Here is a 19,829-nt window from a genome sequence, read left to right on the forward strand (position 1 = left end):
GCGTTGTTAAACCTTTGACGGATATGACCAAGAAAGGTTCTGATGTGGCTAATTGGGCCCCTGCAGCCGTGGAGGCCTTCCAGGAGCTGAAGCGCCGGTTTACTTCGGCGCCTGTTTTGTGCCAGCCTGATGTCTCACTTCCCTTTCAGGTTGAAGTGGATGCTTCTGAGATCGGTGCTGGGGCTGTTTTGTTGCAGAGAGGCTCTGGTTGCTCTGTGATGAGACGATGTGCCTTTTTCTCTAGGAAGTTTTCGCCTGCTGAGCGGAACTATGATGTTGGTAATCGGGAGTTGTTGGCCATGAAGTGGGCATTTGAGGAGTGGCGTCATTGGCTCGAGGGTGCTAAGCATCGTGTGGTGGTCTTGACTGATCACAAAAATCTGATGTATCTCGAGTCTGCTAAGCGCCTGAAACCTAGACAGGCTCGTTGGTCATTGTTTTTCTCTCGTTTTGACTTTGTGGTCTCGTACCTGCCTGGTTCGAAGAATGTTAAGGCTGATGCTCTTTCTAGGAGCTTTGTGCCTGACTCTCCTGGAGTCTCGGAGCCAGCTGGTATTCTTAAAGAGGGAGTAATCGTGTCGGCCATATCTCCTGATTTGCGACGTGTGTTGCAGAGATTTCAGGCTGGTAGACCTGACTCTTGTCCACCCGACAGACTGTTTGTTCCTGATAAATGGACCAGCAAAGTCATTTCCGAGGTTCATTCCTCGGTGTTGGCAGGGCATCCGGGAATTTTTGGTACCCGAGATTTGGTGGCTAGGTCCTTTTGGTGGCCTTCCTTGTCACGGGATGTGCGGTCATTTGTGCAGTCCTGTGGGACTTGTGCTCGGGCTAAGCCTTGTTGTTCTCGTGCTAGCGGGTTGCTTCTGCCCTTGCCCGTCCCGAAGAGGCCTTGGACACACATTTCCATGGATTTCATTTCTGATCTTCCGGTGTCTCAGGGAATGTCTGTCATCTGGGTGGTGTGTGATCGTTTTTCCAAGATGGTCCATTTGGTACCCTTGCCTAAGTTGCCTTCCTCTTCTGATCTGGTTCCTTTGTTTTTTCAGAATGTGGTTCGTTTACACGGCATTCCGGAGAATATCGTGTCCGACAGAGGGTCCCAGTTTGTGTCCAGATTCTGGCGATCTTTTTGTGCTAGAATGGGCATTGATTTGTCGTTTTCATCTGCCTTCCATCCTCAGACTAATGGTCAAACGGAGCGAACTAATCAGACACTGGAGGCTTATTTGAGATGTTTTGTTTCTGCGGACCAGGATGATTGGGTGACCTTCTTGCCATTGGCGGAGTTTGCCCTTAATAATCGGGCTAGTTCCGCTACTTTGGTTTCGCCATTCTTCTGCAACTCTGGCTTTCATCCTCGTTTCTCCTCGGGTCATGTTGAGTCTTCTGACTGTCCTGGGGTGGATTCCGTGGTGGATAGGTTGCAGCGGATTTGGAATCATGTGGTGGACAACTTGAAGTTGTCACAGGAGAAGGCTCAGCGTTTTGCCAACCGCCACCGCGGTGTGGGCCCCCGACTTCGTGTTGGGGATTTGGTTTGGTTGTCTTCTCGGTATGTCCCTCTGAAGGTTTCCTCTCCTAAGTTTAAGCCTCGCTTTATTGGTCCTTATAAAATTTTGGAAGTTCTTAACCCGGTTTCTTTTCGTTTGGATCTTCCGGTGTCGTTTGCCATTCACAACGTGTTCCATAGGTCTTTGTTGCGGCGGTACGTTGTGCCTGTGGTTCCCGCTGTTGAGCCTCCTGCTCCGGTGTTGGTTGAGGGCGAGTTGGAGTACGTGGTAGAGAAGATCTTGGATTCTCGTCTCTCTAGACGGAGGCTTCAGTATTTGGTCAAATAGAAGGGCTATGGTCAGGAGGATAATTCCTGGGTGGCCGCCTCTGATGTTCATGCGGCCGATTTGGTTCGTGCCTTCCACGCTGCTCATCCTGGTCGCCCTGGTGGTCTTGGTGAGGGTTCGGTGACCCCTCCTTAAAGGGGGGGTACTGTTGTGAACTATACTTCTTGGCTCCCTCTTGTGGTCACTAGTGATTTGGCACTTGGATTGTCTTTTACCAGGTTGGTACTCACCTGCTTCGTTAGGCCTGGGGTGTTGTTATTTAAACTTCCTGGATTCTCAGTCCAGTGCCTGGCATCGTTGTAATCAGTTCATTTCTGTTTGCTCCTGTCTTCAGGTCCTGGTTCTTTGCAAGATAAGCTAAGTCCTGCTTTCTTATTTTTTGTTATTTTGCTTTGTTCATATTTTTGTCCAGCTTGTACAATATGTGATTCCTGATATTGCTGGAAGCTCTAGGGGGCTGATATTCTCCCCCCTCACTGTTAGTCGGTTTGGGGGTTCTTGGATATTCAGCGTGGATATTTTGCAGGGTTTTCTGCTGACCATATAAGTCATCTTACTATTTTCTGCTATTAGTCAGTGGGCCTCTCTTTGCTAAAATCTAGTTCATTCTTACGTTTGTCTTTTCTTCTTACCTCACCGTTATTATTTGTTGGGGGCTTGTATTACTTTGGGGTCTTTTCTCTGGAGGCAAGAGAGGTCTTATTTTCCCTGATAGGGTTAGTTAGTTCTCCGGCTGGCGCGAGACGTCTAGGATCAACGTAGGCACGTTCCCCGGCTACTGTTAGTGTTTGTGCTAGGATCAGGTATATGGTCAGCCTAGTTACCACGTCCCTATGAGCTGGTATTTATGTTTGCAGACTTTTGCTGTAATCTCTGAGATCCTTGCCATTGGGATCATAACAGGCAGGGCTTTGCTCCGTGCTTTTTCTGGCTCCCCCCACAACGGCACGCCCCTCTCTACTGGCACACACTGTGTGACGCAGTTACGGCGATAATTTTAAAGCTCATTAAAGTCTCTGGCACACAGTACCCGGCTATGCCAGGCTTCAAAAATCCTGTTTATGACACCAAAATGGAGCGTCTGCTAGGACTGTGGGGTACTCGGTAACAGGTCCGGCGGCACTTAAAGGGGTGGTCAGAGAAGCGGAGACCCGGTCCGTGGCCCTGTGCGCCCAATTAAAGGGAGTGAAGTGTAGTGGACTATAAAGTCTATGGGGAAATGTTCGTGACGCCACCTGTAGTACTTGGCCAGGGATGGCAGACGCTGCTTAAATGGGACCACTGGGGCTGATAGTGTTGCAGCAGAGTTGGTATAGCTCCCCACAGGTAGAGCTTAGTCCCCGGGGCTACTGTCTTCTCACCGGCCGCCCCAGGCTCCTGACCTGCTGTGGTGCCTCCAGGTGTCCAGGAGACCTGCCCTCCGGTTCTAGCTGCTAGGCCTTTAGTCCATGTGCAACCACAGGCTCCGATGTCAGGGTGATCCTGGGGAGAGCTCAGTCACAGCTGCACTCCCAGTCTCTCGCCTCACATGCTTCCTCAGTTCCTCTGCCTTCACTGTCTCACTCTCTGTACTCACTAACCCCGCCTCCAGACCAGAACTTATAGGGAAGCTCCCCTGAATCCGGGTTTAGAGCTCCCCCTTCTGGCCTGGAGTCAGGAAGGTGCTGTATGTGGCATAGGAGGAAGGCAATGCCATTGTGGCAACCGGACTCCTGAGGTGACACAAATGCTGAAGAAAACCCCGATAAAAGCCTCAGTTACAGCAGAGGGTGACCGCAGCACCGCCCCACTGCCGGACATTGGGGCCCCTGAGGAGACGGCGCAGTGTGGCGGGGACCCTGCTCCTCCGCTGTCTCCTCACGGGCGGCCGGCAGTGACTGTCACTGAGCAACCAGCACAGCGGCGGAGTGAGGAGACTCCCGTCCCGAGTGTGAGCGCGCCCGCCGGTGGTGAGGGGCGGGGCCTGGCTGTCCGGGGCGGGGCCTTGCTGTCCGGGGCGAGGCCTTGCTGTCCGGGGCGGGGTCACTGCGCCCCGCTATGTGCCGCTCATTTCCCTGGGTGTGGTTACACCAGACACTTCGCTGTTCCGTTAGCAGCAGACGCTCCTCATTGTTGCCGCGCGTTCTCCCGGCTCAGTCTTCCCGCACCTCCGCCCGAGCTGTATGGAGAGAAGCTGAGACCTGCCGCTAGGGACGAGTGACACGAGAGACCGCCACCACCATGCCAAAAACTGTGAGTGCTGACTGCTCCGGGGAAAGTTTCCCTCCTCTCATCCCCCCCAGTGTACCGCGACATAGCGCCGGACTGTGCTGAGCGTGGGGGGCCGCCTCTCCTGTCAGACACATCTTCCCCAGTGCCAGATACATCCCCCCCAGTGCCAGACACATCCCCCCCCCAGTGCCAGACACATCCCCCCCCCAGTGCCAGACACATCCCCCCCCCAGTGCCAGACACATCCCCCCCCAGTGCCAGATACATCCCCCCCAGTGCCAGATACATCCCCCCCAGTGCCAGATACATCCCCCCCAGTGCCAGATACATCCCCCCCCCAGTGCCAGATACATCCCCCCCCCAGTGCCAGATACAAACCCCCCAGTGCCAGATACATCCCCCCCCCAGTGCCAGATACATCCCCCCCCAGTGCCAGATACATCCCCCCCAGTGCCAGATACATCCCCCCCCAGTGCCAGATACATCCCCCCCCAGTGCCAGATACATCCCCCCCCAGTGCCAGATACATCCCCCCCCAGTGCCAGATACATCCCCCCCCAGTGCCAGATACATCCCCCCCAGTGCCAGATACATCCCCCCCCCAGTGCCAGATACATCCCCCCCCAGTGCCAGATACATCCCCCCCCAGTGCCAGATACATCCCCCCCCCAGTGCCAGATACATCCCCCCCCCAGTGCCAGATACATCCCCCCCCCCCAGTGCCAGATACATCCCCCCCCCCCAGTGCCAGATACATCCCCCCCCCCAGTGCCAGATACATCCTTACAGTGCTCCACACAGCTTATAGCGACGGTAATGTACACAGCCCATAGCAGTGATGGTGTACTCGCCCTATGGCGACGCTCCAAGTCCTGCTGTGTATGTATGCTTCGTACAAGTGGTCATCCGTACAGTGTATGACTAGGATGGAGGCCGCTGTACAGAGGTGATGACAGGGCGCTGCGTAACAAGCAGTCGTGCCCTATATTCTTCGTGCTGATCTGTAACCAGGACTGGTGCGGACTGTGGTCCAGATCTGAGCTCTATACATTTTCCATATGTAAGATGGATGCACACATTATCACGGCCACCCGAGGAGCGCATGCTGGGGTTTGGTGGCGGGTCTGTGCTGGGGTGAGACAGGGTGGGTGCATGCGAGTGCGTGCAGGGGTCTGGTGGCGAGTGCGTGCTGGGGTTGGATGCGGTGGGTGCATGCGCGTGCTAGGGCCGGAAGACAAGTGCGTGCTGGGGTTGGACATGATGGGTGCATGCGCGTGCTAGGGCGGGAAGGCGAGTGCGTGCTGGGGATGGACGCGGTGGGTGCATGCACGTGCTAGGGTGGGAAGGCGAGTTTGTGCTGGGGTTGGACGCGGTGGGTGCATGCACGTGCTAGGGTGGGAAAGCGAGTGCGTGCTGGGGTTGGACAGTGGGTGCATGCATATGCTAGGGTGGGAAGGTGAGTGCGTGCTGGGGTTGGACGCGGTGGGTGCATGCACGTGCTAGGGTGGGAAGGCGAGTTCGTGCTGGGGTTGGATGCGGTGGGTGCATGCACGTGCTAGGGCGGGAAGGCGAGTGCGTTCTGGGGTTTGGTGGCGAGTCCGTGCTGGGATCGGATGGATTGGGTGGTGAGTGTGTGCTGGGGTTGGTTGTGGTGGGAGCATGCGCATATTAGGGCCGGAAGGCGACCGCGTGCTGGGGTCGGACGGTGGGTGCATGTGCGTGCTAGGGCGGAAAGGCGAGTGCGTGCTGGGGTCTGGTGGCGAGTCCGTGCTGTGGTGGGACAGGGTGGGTGCATGCGAGTGCGTGCAGGGGTCTGGTGGCTAGTGCGTGCTGGGGTTGGATGCGGTGGGAGCATGCGCGTGCTAGGGCCGGAAGGCGAGTGCGTGCTGGGGTCGTACAGTGGGTGCTGGGGTGGGTGGAGAGTGCGTGCTGCTGCACCTGTTCTCGTCCGCAGTCACATGGACGCCACGTGCTGCCATGCTGATGTGACAGTAGTGGCCGTAGAGTCGTGATCTTCTGTTCTTGCAGAGAGTATACGGATCTCCTCTGATAGTAGTTGGTGGTCCGGGGCTGTAGTTTGACCACCTTTTAGGGTCCATGTTACAGCCCCAGCCTGAAGCCTCGGCGGCCTCGTGTGTGGGTGCACTACGGATCCTGTGGGGCAGCGGTAGATGTTACCTGCCCCCTCGCTGTCGGCCATGCTGATGGAGGCTTCAGTCCCTGACTGATCCCGTAGAGTCACGTTTTCTCCCTGTCCCTGCGGTGCTTGCCATGAGGACGGCAGGGTGTGGTGATGGTGGTCTGTACTCTGCTGGAGACTTCCCCCTCTTTTCTAGAAGTTAAAGTAACTTCCTTGGGTGTGTGACTCGGGGTGTATGAGCGGGGTGTATGAGCGCAGGAAGTGTCCGCTGTTAACCCCTTGTGTTCTCGTTCCTGCTCGGCGGGGGCCTTCTCCGCTGTTATACATGGCTGTGGGTTTGTGATGAGGTCAGTAATTCCATTTGTTACTTCTCCCCAGTCTCTTCCAGTAGTAAAGTACTGAGAGTTACAGGATGGCTTGCTTTGCTGTTTCTTCTCTCTAGTTCTCGGCCTTCTACCAGTGACAATGATGGCATTTGTACACCCACCAATGTTCATGAGCATTCACTGAATAGATCCATTCAGCGAGGCCGTCGTCTGTTTCCATGAAGTGAGAAGTCCCACTCGTAACCTTAGTGGAGCTGAATCCGTGCTTCCTTGCTCCTAGAGTCAGGGGTAATGCGCGCACCCTGCGGACTGTGGGGGGTAATGCGCGCACCCTGCGGACTGTGGGGGGTAATGCGCGCACCCTGCGGACTGTGGGGGGTAATGCGCGCACCCTGCGGACTGTGGGGGGTAATGCGCGCACCCTGCGGACTGTGGGGGGTAATGCGCGCACCCTGCGGACTGTGGGGGGTAATGCGCGCACCCTGCGGACTGTGGGGGGTAATGCGCGCACCCTGCGGACTGTGGGGGGTAATGCGCGCACCCTGCGGACTGTGGGGGGTAATGCGCGCACCCTGCGGACTGTGGGGGGTAATGCGCGCACCCTGCGGACTGTGGGGGGTAATGCGCGCACCCTGCGGACTGTGGGGGGTAATGCGCGCACCCTGCGGACTGTGGGGGGTAATGCGCGCACCCTGCGGACTGTGGGGGGTAATGCGCGCACCCTGCGGACTGGGGGGTAATGCGCGCACCCTGCGGACGATCCTCCGATCGTCCATACACCTGGATCTGGCTGCTTCTTATATAAAGTAGGAATGTGGATGTCGGGCAGGAGGCGGCTTCCCTGGGTGAATCCGCCCTCTATCCCAGCCGCAGTGTATTCAGGGGCAGGATGGAGGGACAGTCTGCACCCGGTCGGTACTGTCTGTACACATTAATATTGGAAGAGACGCCCATATGTCTGGGATCATTCCACCCTCAGCGTGCTGTACGGATTCTGTGGATGTGAGAAATAAGAGCGCAGTTACAGCCGCCTCTCTACGCCGAGCATCACTGGGTCTGTGCCGGTGACTGAGCGCCGAACGCTGCCGGGAGGAATAAAGTAAATTCTCTCCCAGCAGTGGGGCTCTGAGTGCAGGGACCGGGCAGGTTCACACCGCTATAAATCTGCAGATTTTCTCCATATCTGCAGGTTCATAGTAGTTTTCATCTGCGAGGTTTCCTTTAATCACCCCACTGCATTTTTCTACTTAAAACATTCTTTGGGTCCATGCTGGGTTCTTCACTTTCCCATTCACCCCCCTTATAACACAGCATCTGGAGGTTTATTCTTCACGCTAAAGGATTTCAGAAATGCATTAAAAAGCCACTTGAGACATACGGCATTATTTACTAGCCCTAAGGCCGGTGTCACACTAGGCGTAGGACAATACGGTCCGTGTTTTACGCAGTAATTGTCCCAAAACACTGTTCCGTATTCAATGCGAGGATGCGATTTTTACGGAAAAATTTATTCGTGTCATCCGTATGGCTCCCGTACGGCGTCTTTTTTTTTTTTTTCTCGCAGGCTTGCAAAATGGACATATCATGGATGCATCGGCTCAAATATTCTAAAAAACACATATGCAGTTATATATATTTAATTCAGCGCTAGATAGCAGGAAAGCTGGTAATTCTATTGCCGGCTTTTCCTATCACCTTCACAAACCCGACATGATATGAGACATGGTTTACATACAGTAACAAGTGTCTCTGTGTAAAATTTGGGGTCTCTAGCTATTAAATTAAAGGGTTAAATCCCGGAAAAAATTGGCGTGGGCTCCCGCGCAATTTTCTTCGCCAGAGTGGGAAAGCCAGTGACAGAGGGCAGATATTAATAGCCTAGGGAGGTACCATAATTATCGGACCCCCCCTGGCTAAAAACATCTGCCCCCAGCCACCCCAGAAAAGGCACATCTGTAAGATGCGCCTATTCTGGCACTTAGCCTCTCTCTTCCCACTCCCGTGTAGCAGTGGGATATGGGGTAATGAAGGGTTAATGTCACCTTGCTATTGTAAGGTGACATTAAGCCAGGTTAATAATGGAGAGGCGTCCATTATGACACCTATCCATTATTAATCCAATAGTACGAAATGGTTAATAAAACACACACACATTATTAAAAAGTATTTTAATGAAATTTTAATGACATAAAGACACATGGTGTTTTAATATTTTATTATACTCTTAATCCACCTGAAAACCCTTGTCACCTGAAATAAAGTTAAACAAAACAAACAACAATATTCCATACCTTCCGTCGTTCAGTCTTGTCCCACGCTGTAAATCCATCTGAAGGGGTTAAATCATTTTACACCCAGGAGCTCTGCTAATGCAGCTGTGCTCCTGTCTGGACTTTGTGAATGAATGGAATGCAGGGGAATGTACTGTAGTTACCTCGAGTCTCGGTGATGCGCCCTCTGCTGGATGAACTCATATGAACTCGAGCCTGGGAACTTTTCAGAAAAGATCTATCTAATCTATTCTATGTGTACACATTTATTCTACCTATTCTATTCTGTCAGTGTGATTTTACTGTACACCGTACTGAATTACAGGCTTTTCTATAGAACGGTCCGTATTTCTCGCAAGTCACACGCATGGTCCGTGTGTAATCCGTAATTTTCTCCCCCCATAGACTTTCATTGGCGTATTTTTTTCGCAATACGCTGACAAATGCAGCATGCTGCGATTTTCTACGCCCGTAACATGCCGTATATTACGGATGCGTAATATACGGCAGATAGGAGCTGCCCCATAGAGAATCATTGGGCTATGTGCAATGCGTATTTTCTGGACGTATTTTCTGCGCTCATACGTCCGTAAAACTCACTAATGTGACGCCGACCTAAGAAATAGGAGTTTCACTAAGTTATTTGTGTATTTGTTTGGTGGAGAAAGTAGCAAGTTTTGATACCTGTCTGTTATGCAAAGGAAAAAAAGTGACTTATTTTACACACTTGTAATTTTTATAAAAATCTTTGCAAGGACAGATGGGGCCAAAGGTGTCCTGACAGATTTAAAGTGAATGTGTCAGTAGGATGAACCCTCCTGAGCCGTCTGTAGGGGCACGCAGGTCATAGGAAGATGAAGAACATGACACCTTGATACCTGCAGTCTGATGTCTTATCCCAGAGAAATCCACTTTACTCTTATGTAACTGATCTGTTGAGTGCTATGGGTGGGGCATAGATCTGCACGAGACTCCGCCTCTAGAGCTTGTTTTACATAGAAGGTGGAGTTACCACTGTGAGACATGTAATGACTGACAGTCCGCTCTCCTGATCTCAGAGCTGTGCTTATACATGACACACCTGCAGGCTCCTCTCAGCTTCAGCTGTGCTTTTAATGCCAATTTTAATCTGCGCTATACAGCACCAGCAAAGTGAGATTTCAGAAATCTCCTGCACACACATTGCTTTTATGTTCCTGAATTATTTGGAAAATTGCTGTTTTTTTTTTGTTTTTGTTAAACTGCAGCGTGTCACTTCTTTAAGCATTTTTTTCAGAGTATATACAGTATTTTTGTCACCCATAGGAAACAATAGGGAAGTCAAAAAACGCAGGTATCAGTTTTTGTTGAAAAAAACCTAATCAAGTTCCATCATCCTTTCTTTTTTGGGCAACTAAACTTTATCCACATGTAGGCAATAAAAGCTCAGAAAAACCTGCTTTTTCTCAGCAGCTTCTCTACTGCCAAGAGAGCAGGTTTTGCCTTCAGAAAAAGTGCAACGTGTGAACATAGCCTTGGATTGTTTTCTGCCAATAACTTACATCTGCCCTGGCTGGTCATTCTGGCCTGCTGTGATGAAACGCTATTTTTCTACTTCTGGCATTTCCTGGGATCACTTCTTTTCCCGGGTAGTGGAGATAACTTTGTTGCATGGAGTTTTCCTATTAACTGTTATTCAGTGTGGAGCTTCACGCTGTACGCTCATGTACAAACTTGACAGGTGTAAAGCTTAATAGAAAACTAGCCAAAAATGCTTACACTCAAGCTGCAACAAGGTTTGGCCTTTGATCAAAATGCAATCACCCGCAGCAGGGGACTTGCCCCAGTTTGAGCAGAGGCCCCCGCCATAGACCCCCGGCAGAGGCTCCCACCATAGGCCCCAGTTTCTGATATTTAATGTATTGCATTTTGTAGATATGTTCATGAAACTCTTTCACAAAGGACAGATGTTCTGCTTGTGCGGCCATCGCTTCCTGCTATAGAAAGCATTGTCTCCCCAACTCCATCTCTCAGCGGAAGGAAGTGTCAGCGTGTGCAGTGGGGGCAGTGACATGATCCAACTTCTTCAGCAGTTGAAGAGTTTAGCTAAAGCTTGAGAAACCGGAGTCACATCCTGTGCAGGTCGCTCATTGCATGAAGCCTCACCAGGCGGCTGCAGGTCTCTTCTCCAAAACTGACACTGGCATCCCTCATGTGGGCCGGGTACACGTCACGAGGGAAGCTGTGGACCAGAGCCAGCCTCATGATTGTGTGCAGTAGACTAAATACAAAGGAAATGAATCACTGGGACAGAAAGATCTCGGTTCAGATTTATCCAGTAGCCTTCTCGGTTTCTCTGTAAGCTTTGGTTCAGTATGAGCTGGGGGGTTTCACCAGTGACTCGTCAAGTGGTGGCTATGAGTAATACTGGTAAATCCTGCCACGCCTGTATCTCACTGCCTGTATCCAGCCTCACGGCAGAGTGTGAGCTGTAGAGAACCGTTAAGGGTAAGTTCACACAGGACTTTTTTGCTGCGTATTTTTGCTGCGTTTTTTATGCCAATTTTCAGCTGCTTATAATAGATGCGTTTTTTGTGAGGTTTTGGTGCGTTTTTTTGTCTATTTGTACATGATAATAAAGTTGAGTGACCCCAGTGGAGCTTAGCATCGCCTTCATCCCAGCGGGGGAACAATTTACGGCGAATTACATGCCATGCATCGGCCTTTTTTTGACGATCACTGTAGTTTGGGCAAGCTACATCCCAAATTACAGGCATTGCTTCCACCTTGGAAAAATAAATGAAAAAGTAATTACCAAATGCAAGATGAAATGAAGCCAACATTTATGACAAGGAAGATACAAACATACACATGCAGAACACATGAACATGTACATAACAGCACATGAGCATCGCAAAGTGTACCATTGCAAACAATCGGATAGATAGATAGATATATCACAAATTAAAAAAAATATTACCTCCATGATTAGTTGGGAAACATTAATGCTCATCCTCCTATACCAAGACATGGCTAACACCTCACTACCAGGAACTCCCTCACAATAGATCACAATCAGGACACCTCACAATGGCTCTTCACACCTCACAATGGCTCACAATGGCTCTTCACACCTCACTAACCACACCCCTAAGCTCTTGGCTGTGAGATCACTTCCTGCTGGCCATGATTTTTCTGCACAAAAAACTTCAGCAAATAATGCTACATGCGTTTTTGCAGCGTTTTTCCATCACCCATTCAAGTCAATGGGTAAAAAAACGCTGAAAGTGACATGCCCTATGTCCAAAAAACGCAGCAAAGCAGAAAATACTGATCAAACAAAAACCCAATGTGTGTGCATGAGATTTCTGAAATCTCATAGGCTTTGCTGGTACTGTAAAAAGCAGCTGAAAATTAGCATAAAAAAACGCAGCAAAAATACGTAGCAAAAAAGTCCTGTGTGAACGTATAAAGGTTCAGATCAGTGATCTGTGAGCCTCTAATGTATCTGGATAAGAGATGGTGCAGACAAGCATGGCTGTACAGCAATGCTCCTGTTATATTCTCACATAGGAAAGTTATCATTCATGTATCACAAAGCCCCGACTGTAGTAAATATTTATACAGGCCCTCGTTCTGTACCTCTGGCTGTAGTACATGCAGTTATACAGGCGCTCGTTCCTTAGCTCTGACTGTAGTACATGTTTATATAGAGATGTTCGTTCTGTAGTACATGCAGATATACAGGCGCTCGTTCTGTAGCTCTGACTGTAGTGCATGCAGTTATATTGGCGCTCGTTCTGTAGCTCTGGCTGTAGTACATGCAGTTATACAGGTGCTCGTTCTGTAGCTCTGGCTGTAGAACATGCGGTTATACAGGCGCTCGTTCCGTAGCTCTGACTGTAGAACATGTTTATACAGACGCTTGTTCTGTATCTCTGGCTGTAGTACATGCAGTTATACAGGTTCTTGTTCTGTAGCTCTGGCTGTAGTACATTCAGTTATACAGGTTCTTGTTCTGTAGCTCTGGCTGTAGTACATGCAGTTATACAGGTTCTTGTTCTGTAGCTCTGGCTGTAGTACATGCAGTTATACAGGTGCTCGTTCTGTACCTCTGACTAGTACATGCAGTTAGGCTGCTTTCAAACATCAGTTTTTTGCCGTCGGGCACAATCGGTGAATTTTGAAAAAAAACAACAAAAAACTGATCCTGCAAAAGCTCTGACTGTAGTACATGTGTTTGTACAAGCGCTTGTTCTGTAGTTATTTTAGACCTAGGAAGATGGAAGCTCCCACAATTTACAAAACCTAATTATAAATGAGTCTTGTCTGCACTGGATGCTCTCAGATCCGACTCAGCAAAGTAGTGCACGGAGTTGCCATGTATACATTGCTGCTAGTTCTTCATACAGAATGTCATTAAATATTTTGGCAAAGTTTTAGCCATATTGCTTGTCCTATAATACGACCCATAGACTCTATGGAGAAATCTGTGCCTCCAGGGCGGCCATACGGCAGAGGATCCGGCCCTTTGACTCTATGGGGCGTCCTTGTTCCTTCACCGTGGCCATACGGCAGAGGATCCGGCCCTTAAGGTACCGTCAGTCACATTAACCCCTTCATGACCCAGCCTATTTTGGCCTTAATGACCTTGCCGTTTTTTGCAATTCTGACCAGTGTCCCTTTATGAGGTAATAACTCAGGAACGTTTCAACGGATCCTAGCGATTCTGAGATTGTTTTTTCGTGACATATTGGGCTTCATGTTAGTGGTAAATTTAGGTCGATAATTTCTGAGTTTATTTGTGAAAAAAACGGAAATTTGGCGAAAATTTTGAAAATTTCGCAATTTTCACATTTTGAATTTTTATTCTGTTAAACCAGAGAGTTATGTGACACAAAATAGTTAATAAATAACATTTCCCACATGTCTACTTTACATCAGCACAATTTTGGAAACAAATTTTTTTTTTGCTAGGAAGTTATAAGGGTTAAAATTTGACCAGTGATTTCTCATTTTTACAACAAAATTTACAAAACCATTTTTTTTAGGGACCACCTCACATTTGAAGTCAGTTTGAGGGTTCTATATGGCTGAAAATACCCCAAAGTGACACCATTCTAAAAACTGCACCCCTCAAGGTGCTCAAAACCACATTCAAGAAGTTTATTAACCCTTCAGGTGTTTCACAGCAGCAGAAGCAACATGGAAGGAAAAAATGAACATTTAACTTTTTAGTCACAAAAATGATCTTTTAGCAACAATTTTTTTATTTTCCCAAGGGTAAAAGGAACAACTGGACCACGAACGATGTTGTCCAATTTGTCCTGAGTACGCTGATACCTCATATGTGGGGGTAAACCACTGTTTGGGCATACGGCAGGGCTTGGAAGGAAAGGAGCGCCATTTGACTTTTTGAATGAAAAATTGGCTCCAAAGCTTTAGCGGACACCATGTCGCGTTTGGAGAGCCCCCGTGTGCCTAAACATTGGAGCTCCCCCACAAGTGACCCCATTTTGGATACTAGACCCCCCAAGGAACTTATCTAGAAGCATAGTGAGCACTTTAAACCCCCAGGTGCTTCACAAATTGATCCGTAAAAATTAAACAGTACTTTTTTTTCACAAAAAAATTATTTTAGCCTCAATTTTTTCATTTTCACATGGGCAACAGGATAAAATGGATCCTAAAATTTGTTGGACAATTTCTCCTGAGTACACTGATACCTCACATGTGGGGGTAAACCACTGTTTGGGCACATGGTAAGGCTCGGAAGGGAAGGAGCGCCATTTGACTTTTTGAATGAAAAATGATCTCCATCGCTAGCAGAGACCATGTCACGTTTGGAGAGCCCCCGTGTGCCTAAACATTGGAGCGCTCCCACAAGTGACCCCATTTTGGAAAGTAGACCCCCCAAGGAACTTATCTAGAAGCATAGTGAGCACTTTAAACCCCCAGGTGCTTCACAAATTGATCCGTAAAAATTAAAAAGTACTTTTTTTTCACACAAAATTTCTTTTAGCCTCAATTTTTTCATTTTCACATGGGCAACAGGATAAAATGGATCCTAAAATTTGTTGGGCAATTTCTGCTGAGTATGTTGATACCTCATATGTGGGGGTAAACCACTGTTTGGGTGCACGGCAAGGCTCGGAAGGGGAGGCGTGCCATTTGACTTTTTGAATGGAAAATTAGCTCCAATCATTAGCGAACACCATGTCGCGTTTGGAGAGCCCCTGTGTGCCTAAACATTGGAGCTCCCCTACACGTGACCCCATTTTGGAAACTAGACCCCCCAAGGAACTTATCTAGATGCATAGTGAGCACTTATAACCCCCAGGTGCTTCACAGAAGTTTATAACGCAGAGCCGTGAAAATAAAAAAAAAAATTTTCTTTCCTCAAAAATGAGTTTTAGCCCAGGATTTTTTAATTTTCCAAGGGTAATAGGAGAAATTGGACCCCAAATGTTGTTGTCCAGTTTGTCCTGAGTACGATGATACCCCATATGTGGGGGTAAACCACTGTTTGGGCACACGGCAGGGCTCGGAAGGGAAGGCACGCCATTTGGCTTTTTGAATGGAAAATTAGCTCCAATCATTAGCGGACACCATGTCACGTTTGGAGAGCCCCTGTGTGCCTAAACATTGGAGCTCCCTAACAAGTGACCCCATTTTGGAAACTAGACCTCCCAAGGAACTAATCTAGATGTGTGGTGAGCACTTTGAACCCCCAAGTGCTTCGCAGAAGTTTATAACGCAGAGCCGTGAAAATAATAAATGTGTTTCCTTTCCTCAAAAATATTTTTTTAGCCCAGAATTTTTTATTTTTGCAAGGGTAACAGGAGAAATTGGACCCCAAAAGTTGTTGTCCAGTTTCTCCTGAGTACGGTGATACCCCATATGTGGGGGTAAACCACTGTTTGGGCACATGCCGGGGCTCGGAAGGGAAGTAGTGACGTTTTGGAATGCAGACTTTGATGGAATGCTCTGCGGGCGTCACGTTGCATTTGCAGAGCCCCTGATGTGCCTAAACAGTAGGAACTCCCCACAAGTGACTCCATTTTGGAAACTAGACCCCCCAAGGAACTTATCTAGATGTGTGGTGAGCACTTTGAACCCCCAAGTGCTTCACAGAAGTTTATAACGCAGAGCCGTGAAAATAATAAATGTGTTTCCTTTCCTCAAAAATATTTTTTTAGCCCAGAATTTTTTATTTTTGCAAGGGTAACAGGAGAAATTGGACCCCAAAAGTTGTTGTCCAGTTTCTCCTGAGTACGCTGATACCCCATATGTGGGGGTAAACCACTGTTTGGGCACATGCTGGGGCTCGGAAGGGAAGTAGTGACGTTTTGGAATGCAGACTTTGATGGAATGGTCTGCTGGCGTCACGTTGCATTTGCAGAGCCCCTGATGTGCCTAAACAGTAGAAACACCCCACAAGTGACCCCATTTTGGAAACTAGACCCCCCAAGGAACTTATCTAGATGTGTGATGAGCACATTCAACCCCCAAGTGCTTCACAGAAGTTTACAACACAGAGCCGTGAAAATAAAAAATCATTTTTCTTTCCTCAAAAAAGATGTTTTGGCAAGCAATTTTTTATTTTCACAAGGGTAACAGGAGAAATTGGACCCCAATGTTTGTTGCCCAGTTTGTTGTGAGTACAGTGATACCCCATATGTGGGGGTAAACCACTGTTTGGGCACACGTCGGGGCTTGGAAGGGAGGGAGCACCATTTGACTTTTTGAATGCAAGATTGGCTGGAATCAATGGTGGCGCCATGTTGCGTTTGGAGACCCCTGATGTGCCCTAACAGTGGAAACCCCTCATTTCTAACTTCAACACTAACCCCAACACACCCCTAATCCTAATCCCAACTGTAGCCATAACCCTAATCCCAACCCTAACCCCAACACACCCCTAACCACAACCCTAACCCCAACACACCCGTAACCCTAATTCCAACCCTAGCCCTAATTCCAACCCTAACCCTAAGGGTATGTGCCCACATAGCGGATTCGTGTGAGATTTTTCCGCACGACTTTTGAAAAATCTGCAAGTAAAAGGCACTGCGTTTTACCTGCGGATTTACAGCAGATTTCCAGTGTTTTTTTGTGCGGATTTCACCTGCGAATTACTATTGAGGAACAGGTGTAAAACGCTGCGGAATCCGCACAAAGAATTGACATGCTGTGGAAAATACAACGCAGCGTTTCTGCACGGAATTTTCCGCACCATGGGCACAGCGGATTTGGTTTTCCATAGGTGTACACGGTACTGTAAACCTGATGGAAAACTGCTACGAATTCGCAGCGGCCAATCCGCTGCGGATCCGCGGCCGATCCGCTGCGGATCCGCGGCCGATCCGCTGCGGATCCGTGGCCAAATCCGCACATGCCATAACCCTAACCCTACCCGTAACCCTAACCCTAGTTCTAACCCTAACCCTAGTTCTAACCCTAACCACAGTGGGAAAAAAAAAAAAAAATATTTTCTTTATTTTATTATTGTCCCTATCTATGGGGGTGATAAAGGGGGGGGTTTATTTATTATTTTTTTTATTTTGATCGCTGTGGTAGAACCTACCACAGCGATCAAAATGTACCTGTAAGGAATCTGCCGGCCGGCGGGCGTACTGAGCATGCGCCCGCCATTTTGGAAGATGGCGGCGCCCAGCGAGGAGACGGCCGGACACCGGGAGGATCGGTAAGTATCAAGGGGTGGTGGGGGGGTGGATCTGAGCACAGGGGGGGTGATCGGAGGACAGGGGGAGCGGAGAGCAGGACGGGGGAGCGGGCAGGAGCACGGGGCAGCGGAGCACAGGACGGAGGGGACCAGACCCCATAACGGAGCGGTGGGGGGGCGATCGGTGGGGTGGGGGGTGGTCACTTCAGGTTTTCCAGCCATGGCCGATGATATTGCAGCATCGGCCATGGCTGGATTGTAATATTTCACCTGTTTTTTAGGTGAAATATTACAAATCGCTCTGATTGGCAGTTTCACTTTCAACAGCCAATCAGAGCGATCGTAGCCACGGGGGGGTGAAGCCACCCCCCCTGGGCTGAAGCACCACTCCCCCTCTCCCTGCAGATCGGGTAAAATAGGAGTTAACCCTTTCACCCGATCTGCAGGGACGCGATCATTCCATGACGCCACATGGGTCGGATTGGCACGGGTTTTCATGACGCCTATGTGGCGTCATGGGTCGGGAAGGGGTTAAGCGACGCTGCAGCGATATCTACAACGATGCCGATCGCTGGAGAGCTGTCACACAGACAGCTCTCCAGCGACCAACGATGCCGAAGTCCCCAGGTAACCAGGGTAAACATCGGGTTACTAAGCGCAGGGCAGCGCTTAGTAACCCGATGTTTACCCTGGTTACCAGTGTAAATGTAAAAAAAAAAAAAAAAACCCACTACATACTTACATTGCCGTGTCTGTCGCGTCCCTCGCCTTCAGCTTCCCTGCACTGTGTAAGCGCCGGCCCTAACAGCACAGCGGTGACGTCACCGCTGTGCTTTGCTTTACGGCCGGCACTGACACATTCAGTGCAGGAAGCTCTGAGCAGCAGCGCGGATGCCGGGGGACCTGACACACATCAGAAGGTGAGTACGTACTGTTTTTTTTTTGTTTTTGTTTTTTTTTACAATGGTAACCAGGGTAAATATCGGGTTACTAAGCGAGGCCCGATGGTAACCAGGGTAAACATTGTAAATGTAAAAAAAAACAAACCACATACTCACATTCCGGTGTCTGTTACATCCCCGGGCGTCCGCTTCCCTGCACTCCTCCTGCATCCTGTGTAAGCGCGGCCGTAAAGCAGAGCGGTGACGTCACCGCTGTGCTCTGATGTACGGCCGGCCGGCGCTGATACAGGATGCAGGAGGAGTGCAGGGAAGTGGACGCCCGGGGATGTAACAGACACCGGAATGTGAGTATGTGTTTTTTTTTTTTTTTACATTTACAATGGTAACCAGGGTAAACATCGGGTTACTAAGCGCGGCCCTGCGCTTAGTAACCCGATATTTACCCTGGTTACCAGTGAAGACATCGCTGCATCGGCGTCACACACGCCGATGCAGCGATGTCAGCGGGTGATCCAGCGACGAAATAAAGTTTCAAACGATCTGCTACGACGTACGGTTCTCAGTGGGGTCCCTGATCGCAGTAGCGTGTCAGACACAGCGAGATCGTAACTATATCGCTGGAACGTCACGGATCGTGCCGTTGTAGCGACCAAAGTGCCACTGTGAGACGGTACCTTTAGATTCTGGTGGTCTGACCTCTGGTGATCCACAACTTATTGCCTATACTTTGGATACATTATAAGATTTATCTTATGATAAGTCCTGTAAATTGATAGATGGAGCCTCTGTTGTTCAGACTTGGCTTTTTAACACATCCCAGCCAATCAGGCGTCAAAGTAACATTGGGGTCGCAGCAGAGACCAGGGGAGGATGAGTAAAGCACAGTTAGTTTGATTTTTATTTAATTTTTTTATTTAATAAAGCTCAGTAGCCAAAACTGCGCCAGGGATAAGGGACTTTTAGAAAACCCCTTTAAATTGGCCACATGAGTTTGGTGAGGTTTCATCACAGTGGAGCGCGCTGTGTGATGAATCTGGTGCACCTTGCTGGAGACGTCAGACCTTTCCCTGAGCCTCCTGTTGGCTGGACCCCTGGGTCACTTCCCCCCTGGTATGTTGTGGGGTAGTAATGTCCCCGTCTCCATTACTTATGGCAGATGATGCAGCAGTAGCTTAGTGCGTCCAGCGGGGCCGATAGATCTAAGCTTTGTTGTTCCATAAGAAGTGTAAATTTCAAGGGGTTTTTATAACATATTATCTCCTATGTATAGGATTGTGGGACCCACCCGAGCACCGGACCCCATAGTGACTGGAGTGGGGGTGCGCTCGCTAATGCCTACACTTCGTTACTTGCCCATGGGACTGCCGGAGTACAGCGCTCAGCTCTTTCCAGCAGTCCCATCGACAGTGACTGGAGCGTAAACCGAGCATGTGTCCCCTGCGCCACGTGAGATGGGACCGTGCGGGACCCCTCT

At 49.4% G+C, this 19,829-nt stretch overlaps 1 protein-coding gene across 1 annotated transcript in view; it reads left to right on the forward strand.

Annotated features, from left to right (window-relative positions):
- The first annotated feature begins 3,890 nt into the window (after positions 1 to 3,890).
- LOC143804843 (moesin) overlaps positions 3,891 to 19,829 on the forward strand; it is an 89,546-nt gene continuing 73,607 nt past the window's right edge. The window contains exon 1 of the mRNA XM_077283343.1: positions 3,891 to 4,073. Coding sequence (XP_077139458.1) covers positions 4,062 to 4,073 — 12 coding nt within the window. The 5' untranslated portion in view covers positions 3,891 to 4,061. The remainder of the gene's footprint in view (positions 4,074 to 19,829) is intronic.

Source organism: Ranitomeya variabilis, chromosome 2 (genome assembly GCF_051348905.1).
Source record: "Ranitomeya variabilis isolate aRanVar5 chromosome 2, aRanVar5.hap1, whole genome shotgun sequence".
In the NCBI taxonomy this organism is placed as follows: domain Eukaryota; kingdom Metazoa; phylum Chordata; class Amphibia; order Anura; family Dendrobatidae; genus Ranitomeya; species Ranitomeya variabilis.